Source organism: Microtus ochrogaster, linkage group LG5 (genome assembly GCF_000317375.1).
Source record: "Microtus ochrogaster isolate Prairie Vole_2 linkage group LG5, MicOch1.0, whole genome shotgun sequence".
Taxonomy (NCBI): domain Eukaryota; kingdom Metazoa; phylum Chordata; class Mammalia; order Rodentia; family Cricetidae; genus Microtus; species Microtus ochrogaster.
Window position 1 is genome coordinate 55,101,827 of NC_022031.1, and position 19,428 is coordinate 55,121,254.

At 41.1% G+C, this 19,428-nt stretch overlaps 1 protein-coding gene across 1 annotated transcript in view; it reads left to right on the top strand.

The window, feature by feature from the left end:
• Window position 1: 1 nt before the first annotated feature.
• The window catches only part of Xkr4 (XK related 4), a gene marked incomplete at its 5' end in the record, with an annotated part of 307,987 nt that continues 288,560 nt past the window's right edge, over window positions 2-19,428 (top strand). Inside the window, one exon of the mRNA XM_026786611.1 lies at window positions 2-549. Coding sequence (XP_026642412.1) covers window positions 2-549 — 548 coding nt within the window. The remainder of the gene's footprint in view (window positions 550-19,428) is intronic.

The following is a 19,428-nucleotide window of genomic DNA, read 5'->3' on the forward strand; positions in this document are numbered from 1 at the left end:
CGGCCCGGGCGGCGGGGCGGGCTCAGCGGCGCTGTGCCTGCGCCTGGGAAGGGAGCAGCGGCGCTACTCGCTGTGGGACTGCCTCTGGATCTTGGCCGCCGTGGCCGTGTACTTCGCGGACGTGGGAACTGACATCTGGCTCGCCGTGGACTACTACCTGCGCGGCCAGCGCTGGTGGTTTGGGCTCACGCTCTTTTTCGTGGTGCTGGGCTCGCTCTCTGTGCAAGTGTTCAGCTTCCGCTGGTTTGTGCACGATTTCAGCACCGAGGACAGCGCCACGGCCATGGCCTCCAGCTGCCAGCAGCCCGGACCGGATTGCAAGACAGTGGTCAGCGGTGGGTCTGCAGTTGGGGAAGGCGAGGCTCGCCCTTCTACGCCGCAGAGGCAAGCATCCAACGCCAGCAAGAGCAACATCGCCGCCACCAACAGTGGCAGCATCAGCAACGAGGCCACCCGGACCAGCAGCAAACACAGGTCTGCGTCCTGTTCCTTCTGCATCTGGCTTCTGCAGTCCCTCATCCACATCTTGCAGCTCGGGCAAGTCTGGAGGTACTGTATCAGGATGGGGGTCGATGGGAACTACTGCCTCTCCTATATGCCCACTGCTCTGATTTCGTATGAAATCGTCCAAGATGATTTTGGTAGTAAGCCTAGTCTCTCTTTGGGTTTCTTTCTTTTCTAAAGTGTTCCCACCTTTCTCTTCTTCCTTCCTCTCTCCCTCCCAGCCTTTCTATCTACCTACCTATTCAGGTTAGGTGAGGAAAGAGAAATCAGGGAAGGGCATGGACATGAACATGTTTGAGGTCTTTCATGCATCCTGTCTTCTCACGGGCTTGCCGGCTTTCTGTCTATGCTACAACTTCTCCCCAGATAGTAGACACACTAATTCATTAGTAGGGGGTTCCTGTCACACTTTCTAAAAGCCATTATTCCTTACCTCACATTTGTGGTGTGCAGCACTTGGTATGCTTTTCTTTGTTCTGGGGGTAAAATTACTAATTTTAGTTAAATAGGAATTATTACTGCCCAAAGGGACCCACACTTGAATAATGATTGCCAAAGAAGTACTATGCTCAAAGTAGTGTTAATATCTGATTTAACATATATATAACATGAATCAAGATATAATCATTTTATGTAGTGTGTATATATGTGTGTGCGTGTACAAGTGATCAGGTTTTATGATACCTGAACTGATATAGAATACTTCCAATTTCTTTGTGGTATCCCCATGTCTACTTCCACACGTAACTGAGAGCCTTTGGAACAGGGGTAGTAAGCACACTGGGTAAACGTTAACTGCGCTTGGCGTTTTCATTGGTTGACTTGCTGCTTATCACTCTCTCTACCAAGTCTCTGCATAGTTATCACTTCCACTTATAAAGTAAACTACAAGTAAAATACTAAACTCGTTGCGGGAGAGTTGGCATCCCTCAGCCATCACTGCATGGACCTAGGAGTGTAGCGGAACAATATGCTCAGAAATGTGTTCCTTTGACTTTCATGTGTTTAGAATTTTTGGAAAGCGATGTTTAATGCATAGAAAGTATGTGTGTCAAAGAACATACAGACTAATACCCTAGAGACTCCTTGGTTTCAAGATGGCTTAGTAAATGTGTAGTGCAATGTGTGGGAACTTCCCACCAAGTGCACCGACACTGGTCAGTGTTTTAAAATTTTCACCTGTAGTTGTGTTTATGATCAAGTACATCGGGGGTCATTGACATGATGAAGCATCCCATGAAGAAACAGCTCAGAGCATCTGTAGAATAGGTTTGCTAACTTCTTATTCTTTCTGGCGAACAGCAGGGTTCTCCACCTGAGCAGAGTGAGTGTAACAATTCCACTGCATTTCTTAGGACCCATGTTTGTAAAGTTGGGTGAGCATGGTCATAGATACCAATCTCTTGCTTTGGAAAATACATAGAGGAGACACCTTCTGGGAACGTGATGCACAGTGTGTTGTCAGGCATATTGATGTGGAAACTCAAGGAGACTTTCTAAAACACCAGCAGCTGTGGCAGCTCTCTTTCCCACAGAGGACTTCGGCAAGACCCAGAGTTGGGAATTCTTCTATTATGAGGAAGAACTATAAGGCTTATTTAATTATTGAAATGATTTGATGGCTTGAATTACATGGTTAGCAAATTTAATCTAGCAGTGTGCTACAGAGAGTTTACTATTCTATTTGGTAACTTTATAAAACATTTTAAAATCACTCCCTTTTAACTATCTCTATATCTATCATGCCAGCGCTTCTTAGGTATAGTCACTGATAAACTGTGCCGTGTCTCCTACAGATTGATATTTCCGGAAAAGCATGTGGTATCAAACTCAGTGAACTGAAGAGTAATTTCAATTAGAGTGTTTATTAGACTTTCGAATCTAAACACTTTCCCAACTGGAAACAATGTTTCATTTCTCCAGGAAATCATATTCAGAAAGTGAGAAGCAGGAAAACCGTGGCACAAATGTCTCACTGAGACAACAGCCACTGGGTCAGTGGGTCTAGAAGAATCCCTGAGAGGACGAGGGACAAAAGGGTAGGCTTGAGAGCAGAAAGGAAATGACAGGCTGTCAGACAGGTGCACTAATTGACTCAGCCCTTGGAGGAACACATGACCCCAGTTTTATTATGCATCCCTGCAAATCCTGAGAGACTTTGAGGTTAATTTTGATAATAGGCTCACCTGGGTGGAACTGTTCTTTTTGGAAATTCCAGATCTTTTTCATTGTGGTCAAATGACGTGTTCACTATGCAAATCAGAATTGTTACTTAACCCATTATTTTCTGTTGATCAAAAATTTTGAGGAATCCATAGTAATCTGGTAGAACTGTGATCCAAAAATGGCATCTTTATTTTCTGAAAACGTGCTTTTAAGTTCTTGGACATAAGGAAGAGAACTATAAAGAATGAGAATAATTGTGAAATTTAATGCTCAGATACTTTCTGATATGTTTCAACTTCTCTGTGCTAAACATTAAATGGAACTTTAGTGGAGGAGGGTGTGCCTTTCATAATATGTAATAAAAAGGACACAGCTAAGATGATTGTATTAGAAACAGTGTAATATGTTAGACCACCATAGATCCTCCAATTAGAAGTATCCCTTGGCCTCTCCCCATTCTACTTTTCTATGAATTCTACCCAAAGACTGCACTAACCCCAGGGTACCAATGGTTTAAAGCTCAGAGGGTGTTATTCATGTTTTAACCAGCTACTGTCTTGAATAAGATAGATTTTTATCAAGATTGCTAACTTTTCATTGCATTGTCATGAAACTGTAGTTATTTTAGGGAAGGATCAGAGTCTAAAATATTTCTGTAGATAAAAATCTTTTTAAAAAATAACATCCATGTGTTTGTTTATTCTGAAATAAGCCATTTGAAATGCTGTGAACTAAATTTGCATGTATTATACATGCATTATGAATACAACTGCTAAAAGCAATGATACATGTTCATTTTAATTAAAGTTTACTAATGAGAAATTAATGGAAGCTTTTAAAGTCATAGAAAGTGGTGCTGAGAAGGAGCCATGCAAAATAATGAAGTGAGCTTTTGCTAGCACGTGGAAAGAGCAACCATGGATTTAGGGAACTGTGCCCGCAAATGAAGAAGAGCATGCCTCTTTATTATTCTCTTTACATAATTCCAGAATGACTAAGAATGCATGTCAGTCAGTGAGCATCACAATGGCACATCTACTAACTAGGCCTGTAACAATGTGGTCTCCGAAGAAAAGTTATTCTATGCTATCTCTAAGGTTGGGTAAAAACTGTGCTGGTAATGTCATCAGGAAACTTAAAATTCTCAGCTTTTAATCTCATACATTTACAGGAAACTGGAAGGGAATGGTTAGTATCCTTCTGTATAAGAAAACTGGCTTACAATAACTGTTTTCTAGGGTCACCCTGATACTGAACATATTATCTAGCATTCAGCAGCAGGTTTATCTTACTCTAAAGCTTACGTTCATTCTGGATCATTAGCTAACTCCCGTTATTTCACAAAAATATGTGAAAACAATGATTTTTCTGCACTAAGATTGGCAAGGTAGAAAGGGAGTTGAAGTTCATATCAGTGGAGGACTCTTCGCAGTGGGCACACATCGGACAAGTCCAGCACTACTCTTGCTACCTTACGCGGTTGTTGCATTGAGTTTTGGCAGCATAGCATGATTCTGTGGTGGCTTTTAGGATTAGGTGGTACAACGTATGTGAATATGCAGGTAGTGCTTGTAAATAAATGATATTGGCCCTGGAGAGAAAGACAAAGTGGGAAGCAGAATGAAGGCCACACTGTAAAACATCTGCTTCACTGCATCAACACTAATCCTGCATCCTGATGTGGTTTAGGCAATACTGAATGACTGTTTTCTGTACATTTGTGCTCCTTCTTTGTGCATATTTATTATTTAGTTCTTTCAACCTATATTAAGTACCTACTGTGTGCAATGCACTGCTCCAGATACATCTTCCTGAGATGAATAAAATATACTTCTTGGTATCTGCTCCCGCATGAGGAAGACAGGATATAAACAGATAACATCAAAATAAGGCTAAGTCCAGGAAGAGAAATTCAAGCAATTGTGATGGTTCATGTGGAGAAGGAGATGTCCACATAAAGGTTTAAATGATGAGAAAAAAATTATGATTCACTTTATAGCCTTGAGTACAGCAAAGCACAAATGCTCAGGGCAGAAAGTGAACAGGGTGTACTGTAGGCACCCAAACACGTGGTTGGGAGGAGAAGCCAGAAACGAGACTGAGTAATTCTTTGTACTAGATAATGAAAAGGAATGAGATTTTAGTCTGAAGTCAAGGAGTCACCTCTGAACGATTATAGAGAACAGTGGTTTGCAAACGTGTTACAACATCGTTTTATTCGAAGCAAATGTTCTCAATTGAAAGTCTCAGAAGAGATGTCACCCTTTCCTCCGATTCAACAATGTTTCTTCCATTCATGAAATCCATGGACCTCACAGGGCTTGATTTGGGGTATTATTGTAAAGAACATGTAAAGAAAGCCAATACAATAGTTATTTCTCAGAGAAACAGACAGTTTAACTCCACCTATACAATCTACAAAAGAAAACTCTGGAGCACAGTGTATTTGGGTAATTTTTGTTGTTTTAAGAGCTCCTCCCTAGGCTTTAGTGGACGCTGCCCTATATAATTTCTATTTCCTAATCTGCTATAAGCGAGTTTGCGAGTACTTTAAAATCTCTAAAAAGCTGTTCTACTTTTCATTCGATCCTTAACTCATGTTCGACGTAGCACTTTCATTTTGTATATATGGAAATTAAGACAGAGACCTCTAAGTTTTATCTGAATTTACAAATAATAAATTTTATCTGAAGGTCACATGGTTTTTCACATTCTAACATAGAATTTAATATTCCCAGTTGAGGGAAGGAAGCAAGCCAAAAATGACCAATGAAGTTGAGTTAATATTGTAGTTACCAGAGAAGTAGGGGGGGGGTGCTCTGATGAGAGCTGAAGGGTTGTGATGGAAAGAGGCTTTGGAGTTTCATGGAGACACTCTGGCAAAATGTGTAGGACTACCAGATAAAGATGTTACTTCTTGGTAGAGTGCTTTTGACTCTGTATCAAGAAAACAAAAAACAGACAGAAAAACAAAAAGAATGGGAGTCACTAAAAGAGATTTTCAAAGGAATTGTGCAATCTGACATAGTCACAAACAGGCAGTGGCTCTCTTATCGGGGTGCCTCAGCAATGGGCAAGAAAGCTAGTTAAAGACAGGCTTGAGATACGTTGACTGTCAGTGGAGGGGTGCAGTGGAAGCTTATCTTCCAGGCATGAGCTTTTGTGACCATTTTTATCATTATACTCAGTTTCCTGAAATCCAGTAATTGTGCTGCTTTAAAAGCTATCGTCTTGTAGAGCTGTCTTCTTCCCTTGAGGCTCACAAATCCCTACAAGGATGGTGAGTAGCCCCTGAGTCAACTGATGGGTCTAAATCCACACACAGTCAGAGAGCTAGTAGCTCCCTGTGCATTTCCTTGGATCTCTGTATGAGTTGCAGTGATTTACACATAAGCCATATGGTGGATATAACTATGTATCCTTTTGATAACTAAAGGAAACATCCAAAATTATTTCCATTTCCTTGAACCATATTTTCTTCACGAGAGTGAAAATCTTACGTTCGTTATTCTTCTGTAGCATCTCAGCGTATCTTAGCATGGCAGTTGAATATAGCTCTTATATGAGTGTATGCATGCTCAGATTTGAACATTATCCACTAATTGTTTAAGCAGTAGTAACTTTGAAAGGTTTTGATCAGTCTCTTTTTTTAAAAAAAAAATCTTTTTACTGGAGTTTGAGGGATGGCTCGGTATTAAGAGTCCTGACTACTCTTGTGGAGGACCTGGTTTCAGTTCCCAGGATCCACCATGCAGCTCACAACTATCTGTGACTGCAGTCTCGGGAGATCTGACTTACTTCTACTGGCACCAGGCATGCATGTCGTGCTCTGATGCAAACACTCAGCACATAAAATAAAATAATAAAATAAAATAGAATAAAACTTTAAAAAATCTTATTGACCAAATTTATTTCCAATACATTTGCTATTAAGTGTTTTGTATTTTGCATTCTAAGTAAGAAACTACAGAGTCCAGAAGTCTAAATAATACAGATGACTTATTTAGCCGTGCAGTGGCTTGTCTTTACATACTTACGAGCTAATCAGAATAACCATTTCTTTGGCTTGTTTTACAAAGTCACGTGGCATACTAACTGGACCTTGGGATTTCAGACAGAATCTGTGGTGTTACAGCGTGAGGTGTGAGGTAGCAGACAGAACCATTCATGAGAATGTGTTTATCAGGTCAGAGTTTCCAGTTTTGATGAGCTGTTAGGTCGTGTTCAACAATTCTCAGGTGCCCTTGATATGTTTGATGAGGCTACTTCTTGAGTCTGACCGCCTTTACCAAGAGCTCATTCTAGAAAGGTGTCTCTGATACCTTTATTAGCATAAAGCATGGCACCCTCACTGGGCACGTCATGAACTGTGGGTAAAACCCAGGCTGCTTCTCCTTTCCTTATGGGTATGTAACTGAGCTTGCAGCTTGTTTTTATGGTTTCTAACAGTAGAGAGCATTGGAAAGGCGCGGCATTTTTCTAGAAAGAATAGAACAAATCAGCCTACCTCTTTTTCACATTGCTGGTCTTAGAAAAGGGGAGGGCTATGCTTCAATTTTATGGTCACTCTCTGAGGGGGGGGCAATGCATCTACAAGACCAGATTGCTGCTCTTCTCTTGCTGACATAACAGTAAGTAAGGGCAAGCTTTGGGGTTCATATTTTTATTTGTCTTATGTATATTTCACTGATAATATGCCTCGATGTGGTATTAGCTGGGCACTTGGGGGGCTTTCAATCTCTTTTTCAGAATTTGTAACCTTCCTAACATGAAGCATAATTTTATATGCACGATATGCATAGAGAAATGCAGATGGCAAAGGACCCCGAAGAGAGGCTCAAGAAACAAGTCGGTGATCTAAACTGACACTATTAGATTTTTTTTTATATAACTCCCAAGTAGAGGGATAAATTTATAGTTAGATTGCCACTGATAGGAATATTTAGAGACACATTTATCCTCTTTAACTGTACTTGGCTTCAGATGAGATGGTTTAGCCATACAGAAGCTGAAAATCCACCTATGTATGTGGGAACATGTGTAACTCTTTGCATGAGAAATAGCACAACTTCCATAATGGCTCACTAGATCTTTGGGTTCATCCTTCCTATTCTTAGTTTCTGGTGTAAAGGATACCCTTGATCCAAAATATTATTTAAGGTTCTTTCCAGGTCTAAAATTCTGATTCTGTTCTTGCTACAAATCCTTTTGTTTCTGATACCCAGAGTGTATATACCAGGAAGCCCATATTAATTCCTTCAGGGCCCTTGAGTGAGACTCCTTTTCTTTCTGTAAGTCACAAGAGATTTACAGTGATCTTTTAGGAGCTGATAGTAATGGAGTTAGAACTCCCATGAGCTGACATGACTTACACATAAAGAGGAAATCATAAACTGTAAAGCACCTGCCTTTATGTCCTTTTCAAATTTTAGTTCCGATCAAATAAAGCTATTCCCATCAAAACACATACTTCAGTATTTGAAATGGATGCTTAAAATGCCGAACTCACCAATTCCAAAATGTATACCATACAGACTTGTGGATTCAAAATTGCCATCTACACATAGTGTGGACAGCTGGAACGCTGTCATTAACAAATCAGAACAGTGCTTCACGGGCTTCGAAGGGGATCCCTGCAATGCCAGCAAGAAGACTGTTGCCAAAGCTCAATTTGCTTCACAATTAAAAGTGTGTCATGGGTTATCCTGTCTCTGATAGTGTGATCTCTGTGAAGATACCATACCCAAGCTTATGCCAGGGCATGTTGCCCTCTGCTGGAAAGGATCAGCGCATTACCCTTTCTTGGATGGAAAGTACCTGCATGCCTGAATTGTCAGTTCTAATTCTATGCCAACATTAGAGATTTGAAAAGTAACAAAACCTTTAAGCCCCTATTTTAAGATTTTCTGAAGAGAGAATTACGTGAAACTATGCTGTGTGTTCTAGTCTTTGGGGTTCATAAATCAACAGTTTGAACGGGCTCCACTTCTTTTGCTCAGTTTACACACATGCTGTATTTCCCTGCCAGGGGATTCCTTTGTACAAACACAACAGTGGGCAGTGTGTGGGGTGTGTGAGGATGAGTCAAGCAGAATCACCCACACGTAGAAAAGTGAGAAAGACCTGGAGTAAGCCTTGAAAAGCCTTTTGATGACTTTGCATTGACAAAGTCACCTATCTGAGATACAAATGTGAGTGATTTCATTTCTGTTAAAACATGACTTCCCTTTTTCCTTTGCAGCTTTGACAATAGGTATGATAGAGACCTCAGTTTGAGGCTCGATTCTTTTATCTAACCAGGCCTTCTATCTTCCCAGTAGCAGAGAGTAAAAGTCAAGGAGGCAGTTGGAGCAAAACGGTCCCAAGGCAGTCTCCCATTGTGCCAATCATCAGTTCCTGGCACGGGCACAGTGCCATTGAGATAGCGATAAGGAAGAGATGATCTTCAGGGTGGCAGGGAAAAGAATTTGGAAAGGCTTCTTTTGTTTTAATAGACTTTCGGCATGTTAATTAATTTCCTGTTTTGCAAAAGTACAATTAATAACCATCATCTTAAAAAATGTAGGTCAATTCAAAAAGGCTTCCCTCAAACCATTTATCACCACTGGAGCCGTTACCTTAGCACAATGAGGAGTGTGTCTCCCGGGGCTTTGTATTTCCAGGGGACACGCTCCTATTAGAAGTGGAAGTCACGGGTAACCTGCTGGGGGTTTTGCTGAGAAATTGATGGTCTGGTTCAAAATGTATTCTAGGCTTGAGAGAGTAGCCTGGCACCAAATATTTAGAGTATGCACTTTAGATGTGTTCAAATTTTGAAAACCAACCAACAACGATCGGCTAACATACTATTACTTACCTTCCTTGAGGTTAAAATCACCTGAGTAGAGAGAGGCAGGAGCCTGGTTTTGTTTTTTTTTTAATCAGATAGGCATAGGCAGACTCAGAAACTTTAGAAATATCACTGAGTTGCATTCTCTTGTTTGCTAATAGGCAATATAGGAGCTATTCATAAAATCCACTTCTACTAGCTGGAGAAAGAAAAAAAAACTAGTAATGAGAGAAATAAAAAACAGAGAATTTTATTTCATAACTAGGTTGTTTTGCAAATCTTAGAACCAGGAGTGGGGATGTGATACTGAAGGCATGAACAAACTATATGACCACAGAACTTAGACTTCATCAGTCTGGCCGAGTTCTTCTCAGAGGAGTGTGTTCTGTTGGCAGAACAAGCAAAGTTGTAGTTGTAAACATAATCAGGCCAATGAGACGGACTTGCTGTTGAGAGCACCAGCAGGCACTGCGCTCTGAGGTTCTCCAAGTTGAGATTTTGTCTTATCAGAAGAAGGCAAGAAGTCACTTTTCAGAGGGTCCAGCCAACATACGTCATTAACGGAGAAAATATAGAACAAGGGCCAGGCATAAACTCGTGGTAAAAGTTGAGAGTCCCTTAATCCAAGAGACTCCTTAGAGAACCAAAGTGGTTTAGATTTCCCCTTTTAAAGTGGAGTTCTGAATGTTTGCCTACACACAATGAGACAATTTAGGGAAAGGGTCCAAGTTCCAACTTGTGTATTTCCAATGTGCCTTAGACACATTCCTGATTGTAATTTGATGCAGTATTTTGGAATAATTTTATTCATGAAGTCAAGTTGAAGCTTCTAAGGAAAACAGAGTCTCCGCTCCACCCTGGACATAAAGAATGGCAATCCGCCTCAGAAATAGGACCTTGAGTGGATAGTGAACACAAGGAGTTGAAGAAGTATTAGGCAGCACCTGTTATTTCAGAGAAGGAGCCTCTCATATTATGTGGTCAGGAAAGGTTAATTGGAACGGGACATTAATAGAACATGGATGATCCAGTCATTGTAACTGTCTTTGGCTCCAAAGTTAACCTATCTAACATGGCAGTGATTTTTGCTTAAGAACTAAGAGTACGTCTTGAGTGTGTGTGTGTGTGTGTGTGTGTGTGTGTGTGTGTGTGTGTGTGTGATGGTGGGGGGCATGCATGCCACAAGTTGCCCATGGAGGTCAGAGGACAACTTTATAAAGTTGGTTCTCTCCTTCCTACTTTATATGGCTTCCAGGGATTGAACTCAGGTCAACAGCTTGTGTATTCCCCGAGCCTTCTATCCTGCCCCGTGTCTGTACATTAGAATAAAATAATAGCAAGAATGATGAGTTGGTGCATCCATACCTGTGTCCATATCCATTTTCCCCACTTCCATTAGCATTCTAGAGAAATGTGGCTATACCAGAAATGTTACTAAGTACTTTTCTCATGCCCTCTTCACCCAACCTGTGGTGTGGCTGTCTTATCGCTTAGGTGCCAGGGTCCCCACCCCTTAGATTCTAGGACATGACTGTTGAGTCCTCACTGGGAGAGCGGCTGTTTATCAAGTAGGTTGTGGTAATGCCCCAAGGCTCTGGACTTCTATGAATTTTTGATGGTTAGCTACCATTGACACATGGCTAACAATCACTTAATTAATTAAATAATTAAATGTATCTGCAGATAATTAAAATGTATATGCTTCCTACTGAGATGTGAAGTGAGTGTCAGACACATGGGGGCTTTGAAGACTTGGTATGAAAAAGGAATAATAGAAGTCTATAAATCATTTCACAGTAGTTACAGATTAAATTTATGATGATTTAGGTGTATCATGTTAAATAAAATATATGATTAAAATGAATTTCACTTGTTTTATTTTAATATATACACACACACACATTAGTGCTTTGTGTATGCTAAGCATACAGTAAACTGCAAGCTCAGCCCTCTTTTTCCTGTTTTACAGCACGGTTATTACATAAATTACACATGGGTTTTACATTCTGTTTCTATTAGACATTGCTAGGTTTAAGAATGTCAGATCTTCTTGAGGAAAAAGAGAGAAGTCTAAAATGAAGTGTTTCAAATAACTAGTAAGAATTTACTGAAAGTGACCAGGGGAAGGACCGTGTGGTATTTCCCTCCTTTAGTCAGGTCAGTAATGGAGGTTATAAAACAGATTACCTACTGATGTATGCTAACTCTTTGGGAGACAAAATTCCCTTCTATGTGAAAGTTTATTGTGGTTCCTACCTTTCTCATGCTTAATCCTTAATGGCAAAGTGGGCTTCTCTGGCATACAGCAAACATCATTTGATGAGGACAATTAAGGATGATATTTTTGCAAGCACCACTGTAGCATCATCCTGCTGGGCATTCCCATCTGAAGATCTCCCATCTGAAGATGAACCAACTGAGTCCAGAAAAGGCTAGAGACTTGCTGGGGTGCACAGTGCTACCAAAGAGCCAAGAGCTGTGCCCACTTACAGCATTGCTTTGCCAAGCCTCATGCTTCCCTCCCGTATTACTGTTCCGAGATTAATACAAGACAGTGAGGTGGAAAAGCGTTTCCCTACCTTTCAAGCTTTCTCTCTTCTTCCTCAAGAAGCTCTGACATTCCCAAGCCTAGAAATTTCTAATAGAAACAGAATGTAAACCACATATGTAATTTTATGTAAAAACAGGGCATGTAGCTTGCTGTATGTTTAGCATACACAAAGCATTCATGTATACACACACACACACACACACACACATGCACGCACAGGCACACACACACTCTTGCTGATGACCTCAGGGGGTTTGCTTTTACTATAACACCAGTGAAGACTAGTCAAGTCTAACTATAAAATTTTCTCTGATGAGAATAGGAGACACACCGATTCTTGGCTTTGCTATTATCTTTTATAATTTAAAATGAAAGAGAGAGAAAGTTGGATGAATTTCGATGTCCCTTGTAGCTCTACACTGAACATACAACTGCTCATTATATACCTTATTGCATGTACTTGTGTACTTACGAGTACTTATGTACCCAGGCAAGCCTATCTGTTGTATTGGCCTGAGTTGTATCATATTTTTTTTATAAACTGTCACTGATATTGATGTGATAGATCAAACTTCAAGTACAGAAACTGTGGATCAATCTCTCATGCTCATTTGATACCTACTGAGAAGAAAATACATCTTGTCTCCGTTGAGAAATTTGTCACAAAAAAGTACGAAGTAAAGACTTAAGAGATGCCTCAGCCTTTAAGAGTGCTCACTGCTCTTCCAGAGGCCTGGTTTCATTTCCCAACATCCTTATTGGGTGGTTCAGAACTGCCTGGAGCTACAGATCAAGGGAGATCCAAATGTCTGATCTCCCCAGGCACCCACATTCAAGTGTCTTCATGTTCTGTCATCCAAATGTGTCATGTCTTAGTTTTAATTTGCTACCAGGGGGTACATATTTGAGAGTGTCATCTCCTCCAATGTAGGAAAATTCCATTAAACCTCTTTTTATACATGTATATATTTTATGAAAGCTTTAAAAAAAGAATACTGTGTAAGGTCCAGTCCCATGTGAATAGTATGTAATTGGCCGGTATTTATATTCTCATTTTAAGGTAGTCATGTTTCAGATATGCTTATGTTATATCTCATGAATTAAGAACTCCACCACAGGCACAAAAGCTCACAGGCACAGAAGAAATCCCTCTCTCTTCCTCCCTTACTCTCTCTCCAGTGTGTGACACTACTTGACACTCATCTCCTGAGACCTATCTCAGAGGAGCAGATTATGCAAATGCTAGATTTGTTCTTAAGTGCAAACAACCAAAAAATTTCACAAGTGGACACATTTGACAATTAGAAGTCCATTGTTGCTACTTAAAAGGTAACTCTTAAATGCGGAGATGACTTAGTTGATGAGCTCTCTAGCTACAGGCTGAGCCTACTTTATTGTTTTTCTGGCATAACAAGTTACATGGCCAGGATCATTTTTTTTTTACAATTCAATGCCCTTTTTGCAACATATAATTTACCATAGATACTAGAGTTCCAATATGTTTTATGTCAGAAAATGAGTTTTTATGTACTTACATTTTTTTAAATCCCACGTCTTATGCTTTAAGAAAAAAATCTTATCTATGTCTTCCTTACTTTTTTCTAGTGTTGTTCTATGAAAACATGCATGATCCAGTGGTTGGTCGGGTATAATATGCTGGAAAAAATGACTATGATTTCCCTTATCTCAGAATACTCGTTCAATAAATAGTATGAAGACCTCTCTTCACACAGGCCCCATGCTCACAAGATTAATAACAAGAATGTTCTGGGTTTCAAGGATTTCCCTGACTTAACAAAAGTATCTCTTATTTCTAATAATTCATGCTTCAAAGATGGCTTGTGTCGTAAAGGGCAGAGACAGGGCTGCTTGACAGAGTAGGGTAAATGGGAGTTTCTGAGTGGAAACGACAGGAATACCACGCAGAAAGCAAAGAATGGGTGTGTAAAAGAACTTAGTAAGTTTTTGAAGGGCTGACGGGAGATCTAAGCCCAGAATGCCAGTAGCTGGACCGGGGAGTTGGATCTTAACTTGACCAGTGCCATGAGTGACTTCCCAAAAGATCTGCACTTGCTTTCAGTTTTTTTAGTCACATGAATGAGTGTTGTGGAGAGACTCAGTCTGGGTGCGTATTTGCATAAAGCTGCCTTTCACCCTCAGTTTAACGCTGAGGAAGGTGTCTGTGTGCTCTTCAGAATTAGGGAAATGGAAACATGGCTGGGGAGGGCTTAGAAACTACTGAGAAGTTTCAAATCCTGTATAATGAGGGAAGGAGGGGACAGCATGGGGGTGGGCATGACGGAGTCTTCACGAGGAGTCGTATAGTAGCAGTTAAAGACTATTTAATGAGTTATTGGAAAAGGCATAAACATAAACAGAGTCGGGAACATGTTAAATAAAGATGCTTGGTAAATGCAGCCTGGGCAATTAAAAAGATTTATCAGACTACGGCTAAATACAGCGTAGTGGATAATTAATGGGCGTCTGACAACTGGGTAATAACCACCCTGAACTTGCACAATGGCGATTAACACATGTGCATGAGAAAGGGGGCTGGCTTTCGTGATTACACCAGTTAGCGAGAACATTTTCAAAGAACTCAGAGACTTGTGGAGCCCAGCCTGTTTGAGCGCCCCACCTCCTGAGTCAGAGAAGCCTAACTTTGTTATTTATTGATGGGTCTCTGGTTGAGGCTAGAAAGAGCTTGATCGGAATTCCATTCCCTCTTCGTCTATTGCTCCGGACCCAGCGTCAGAAGATTTAGTTGGATTTCTCATTCTTACTTTCAAAAGTGAACTTGTGTTTTCTGTGCAGGAATGTGAACTCCAGCCTAGACAAAGCTGTGTCGATGAAGTGCAGGCACCTCATTCAGACTATAAGGTGTGAGCCATTCAGACTATAAGGTGTGAGCCATTCAGACTATAAGGTGTGAGCCATTCAGACTATAAGGTGTGAGCCATTCAGACTATAAGGCTGTGATGGATCTGCTTCCTTTGATAGTTTTACATTATAAGCAAAAAAAAAAAAAAACAGCTCAGTAAACCACCTTCCGAGGGAGGGACTTCTGAGACCTCCTCCGTTTATTCCGTTCTATACTCATTCAAGCAGTAAATTTACAGGGGAAAAAATGGCTGGAAAGTACAGAATGTCCCTGTATCTTTCCCCAGATACCACTTTCAGGTTCCCCTCTCTTGTTAGTATGGTGCATTTGTTCCAAGTAGTGCAATTATTGACATGTTGTTGTAGGACAAAAGCCCACAGCTGCATATTCTACGTGTTTAAAGAGTGTTTATTCACAGACATATATTCACCATTACATTACTATCCAGAGTAGCTTCTGCTCTCTTTACTTCTTCTCTGCCTTCAACACAAACCCCTGGTGTTCAAACCCACAGATGTTTGTACTGTCTACAGTTTTGCCTTTCCCCAAAGTGCCCTGCAGTTGACATCATGCTGCTATGTTGTTGTCTATTGTTCTTTGATGACAGCATGCTTTGGGGGTTCCTCCATATCTTTCGGTGACTTGAAAACTAATCTCTTCAAGCTTCCGAATAACATTCCATTATATGGATTAATCCTTCGTTTATCCATTGATCAATTAAAAGATATGTCGATTGCTTCCAATTTGTATCAACTATGGGAAAAACCCTGCTATAAATATTTATATGCAGTGTTTTTCTTGGGCATACGTTTTCATCTGATTTTTGTTGACTCCAAGTAGCACAACTGCTGCATTACATAGGAATGTAATGGACGGTTTTGTAAGAAGCTGCATGCCGTGTTCCAAAATGGCCACCCCAGCCTTGCACTCCACACTTGACAAAGCTTGGGCACTTGCCCCATCTGCCAGACAAGATCTGTCTGGGGAGCAGACGAAGAATCCAGATGCTGTGCACTCATTCACGTTGCAGACACTCTACAGCTAGGTAGCTATTTATTACTTAGGTCCATGCTGCATCATATAAGTGGCATAATTAATTCTTGACAAGAAGTTATAAAATAGTGAAAAACTAAATTATCCTAGTGATACTAGAATACTGTTCCTCTGGGTAGTTGTATGAAATCATTCTAAGATATTGGGTTCTAGTACCAATTCTGTCCTTCCAGGGTGACAGAAAAACTATTAGAAGAATTTTTCCATATACTTTTGGAATTAATGATTTTTCTGGATAAATTAGCTTGCTTAGTAATTATTACTTTAAGATGTAGCTCCATGGGCTGGCAAGATAGCTCAGTTGGTACAGCTTACCTGTTGTATAAATACCACATTCTAATACCCAGCACCACATAAATCAAGGGTGGTTAGCACATACCAATAACCTCAGCACTTGGGAGGTAGAGGCAAGAGAATCAGGAGTTCAAGGCCAGCCTGGACTATATAATACCTTGTCTCGAAACAATAACCAATAACCCAAGGTAAATAAGTGCTTTTCCTTTTTGGACAAAATGATACAGTGAAAATACACATAAACACACATCACACACATACACACATACCACACACACACCACATCACATATTACACACACACACACACACACACAAACACACACACACACACACACACACACACCTGTTACTGGTGTCCTCTTGTTTCCCTTGAGGGAGGAGTGAGAAGGCAAGGTGTTAGTGGCACAGACAGTGGTTGGTAGTCAGGTAAAAGAAAAACAGAGACTCACTTACTCAGCAATGGGGAGAGAGTCTTGTATACCCTCCTCGCAACACCCAGCCTATGTTCTGATCAGGTGACATTGCATGGTTGCCCCTCATTGGCTAGGCACGATCAGGACCTCTGACAGTGCCTGTTGCTAGACTCTCAGGCAGACTCCAGTTTGTCTCCTCTCTTGGCCTTGTAGGCCTTATCTTCCTACACACGTCTTTTGAAACACTTTACATTTCTGTCAGACCCTTAGGCAACTTCTAATAGTGGCAGGCCTGCTTCATTTACCTCTGTTACACCAGGCTTTATCTCAAATGGACTTGATGGGAATTGTATACGTATGAGTGGCAGAAGATTAGTTTCCCTATCTACTGAAAGGTTCGACTAGGGTATTTGTTTGAATTGGCCATAATTGTAGCTATAACTGAGATGAATTATTTTTTGTAGTTTTTAATGGCAGAAAATGACTCACAATTTTTCTCAATTGGATGAACATTAAAAATGATGATCATGTGAGCAATTTCAGCCCTAGTTCTTTAGTTGTGTATTGTCCAGTACATTTTCATGCTTGATAGAAAGACTTTATGTTAAATGTTGTTGTCTGGTGTCTTTTGTTATTATGAACAGACACTTATTTTACTCTGTGTTACTAAGTTAGTCTCACACCTCTAAGATTTGTAGGGGTTGGTAAGGTTTGAAATTGTTGGCAGATTGTTCAGAAAACTGAAGTTTTGGGTAGTGTTTTGGTGTTTTCTGACAATTATTAAGTAGCTGTCTGTCTGGGAAAGACATTAACACCCCACAGATTTCATCAGACACAAGTAGCCATCCCGTCTGGTGGAGGCCTCCTAGTTCTTAAAGGTACTGAGACCCTTGATTTTCTTCAGCGAAAGAATGTGGTTAAAAGGGAATCACTTGTGGACAAGCTACCAGAGATTAGTCAAGGAAGTGCTTTTCAGGGCTTCCGGAGAGAGCTCTGGCTGAGGTGTGAACGCTCTGAAAATCCACATTCAAGCATGAGATGCAGTAAGAGTAAAGAATACCATTTGCTCAACACCTGAGTCTGATCTCATGGCAGTGGCCTGTGGTAAAATGCCTGCCTGCTTGCCTCCGCCCTCTGCCTCCCTCCCTCCCTCCCTCCCTCCTTCCCTCACTCCTTCCTTCCTTCCTTCCTTCCTTCCTTCCTTCCTTCTTTTTATTTCTCTATTAAACCCACAGTCACTGAGGATCTTCTGTGGTCCCACACTGGATGCAAGAAGGCATTTTCCCATAGAAGTGTAAAGATACGAAACAGAAAGTAGGAGGGAAGCAGAAAGGAGGCCGTGGCCCAGGTTCCCCAGGTCTGTGGGCAGATTTCCTGTGTGCTCCCTGGAATCTAGTATTTATGCAGGGCTTACTTGCTCAGGGGCCTCTCTCACCTTTCACAGGACAGAGCTGGCTACTCAAACTGGCCCACATTTATTAGTACATCCCTCAATGCTGCCACTCTTTCAAATGTGTCTTTTGTAAGGACAATGACAGAGTCGTTCATGATAGTCCACAGCATTTAAGACAGTGTCTGATGATGGTCGCCATAACGGTTGGTTAAAGGGATGAGATTAAAATTTAAACTACTAGAGGACTTTACACACATCCTGACAATCCATTCACAATGTCTCTATGTTCTGCTTTACGTGTGAAGGACATGTGCAGGTGGATGGTAGCACATGTCAATGCCCAGGCCAACCCTATGAAGCGTGTTCAGTGCTACACCTGATGCCTGTTAAGTTCTTTAATTTTTGTTGTTTTGAGAGACAGGGTCTCTTTGTGTAACAGTCCTAGCTGTCCTGGAACTAGCTCTGTAGACCAGGCTAACCTCAAACGCCTCAAACTCACAGAGGTCCACCTGCCTCTGCCTCCCAAGTACTGAGATTAAAGGCGTGCACCACCACCACCTGGCACCTGTTAAGTTTTACAGTAGGCATTAGGCCATGCAAGGAAGGAGCAGGCTTCTGCAGCATTGACTTTGAGCTCAGAGTGTGGGCTTGGAGAACCACATGGCGGCACAATCTTGGGAGCCCTACTTGACCTGAGATTGCCTATCGGTTTTTTTTCTGAGACCATCTCAGGAGCAGCCACGGAGAAGACTAAGTACCTTCCATCACAGAGACCTGTGTGTAGAACGTGCTCCTGCCTAGATGTTTGCAGAGAGTGACACCATGATTAATTACAGCAGGTGGTCCCTTTCATGTTTTCCCTTGTGGGGTGACAATGAGCAGATGACGGAATGTGTGCCTTTCTTTGAGGTTCTAAAACTACATTTTACCCTTGCAGCTTGGTTAAGGGATAAAAATGCTGAGCCAGCCTCTTTTCATTTGTTCCCTTGTCACTGGAACAAGAGTTTAGAGCAATCCCTCTGCCCTTTGAGACTGTCTGTAAAACAAGGTGACATTTTATGGGGTTTTGTGTTTTGTCTGTTTTAAGTTTCATTTTTATTTTATATGCATGACGGTTTTTCCTGTATGCATGGATGGGTACTGTAGGTGTACAGGTGCCTGTGGAGACCTGAAGAAGGCCTACAGTCAGATGCCTGGGCCTGGAGTGATAGGTTATTATGAGCTATCATGTAAGTGCTAAAAACTGAGCCCTGGTCCTTTGTAAGAGCAACGAATGCTCTTGACCACTGATCCATCTTCCCAGCCTCATGGAGTCTCTTCTTTTAACTATGGTCTCTCCCTT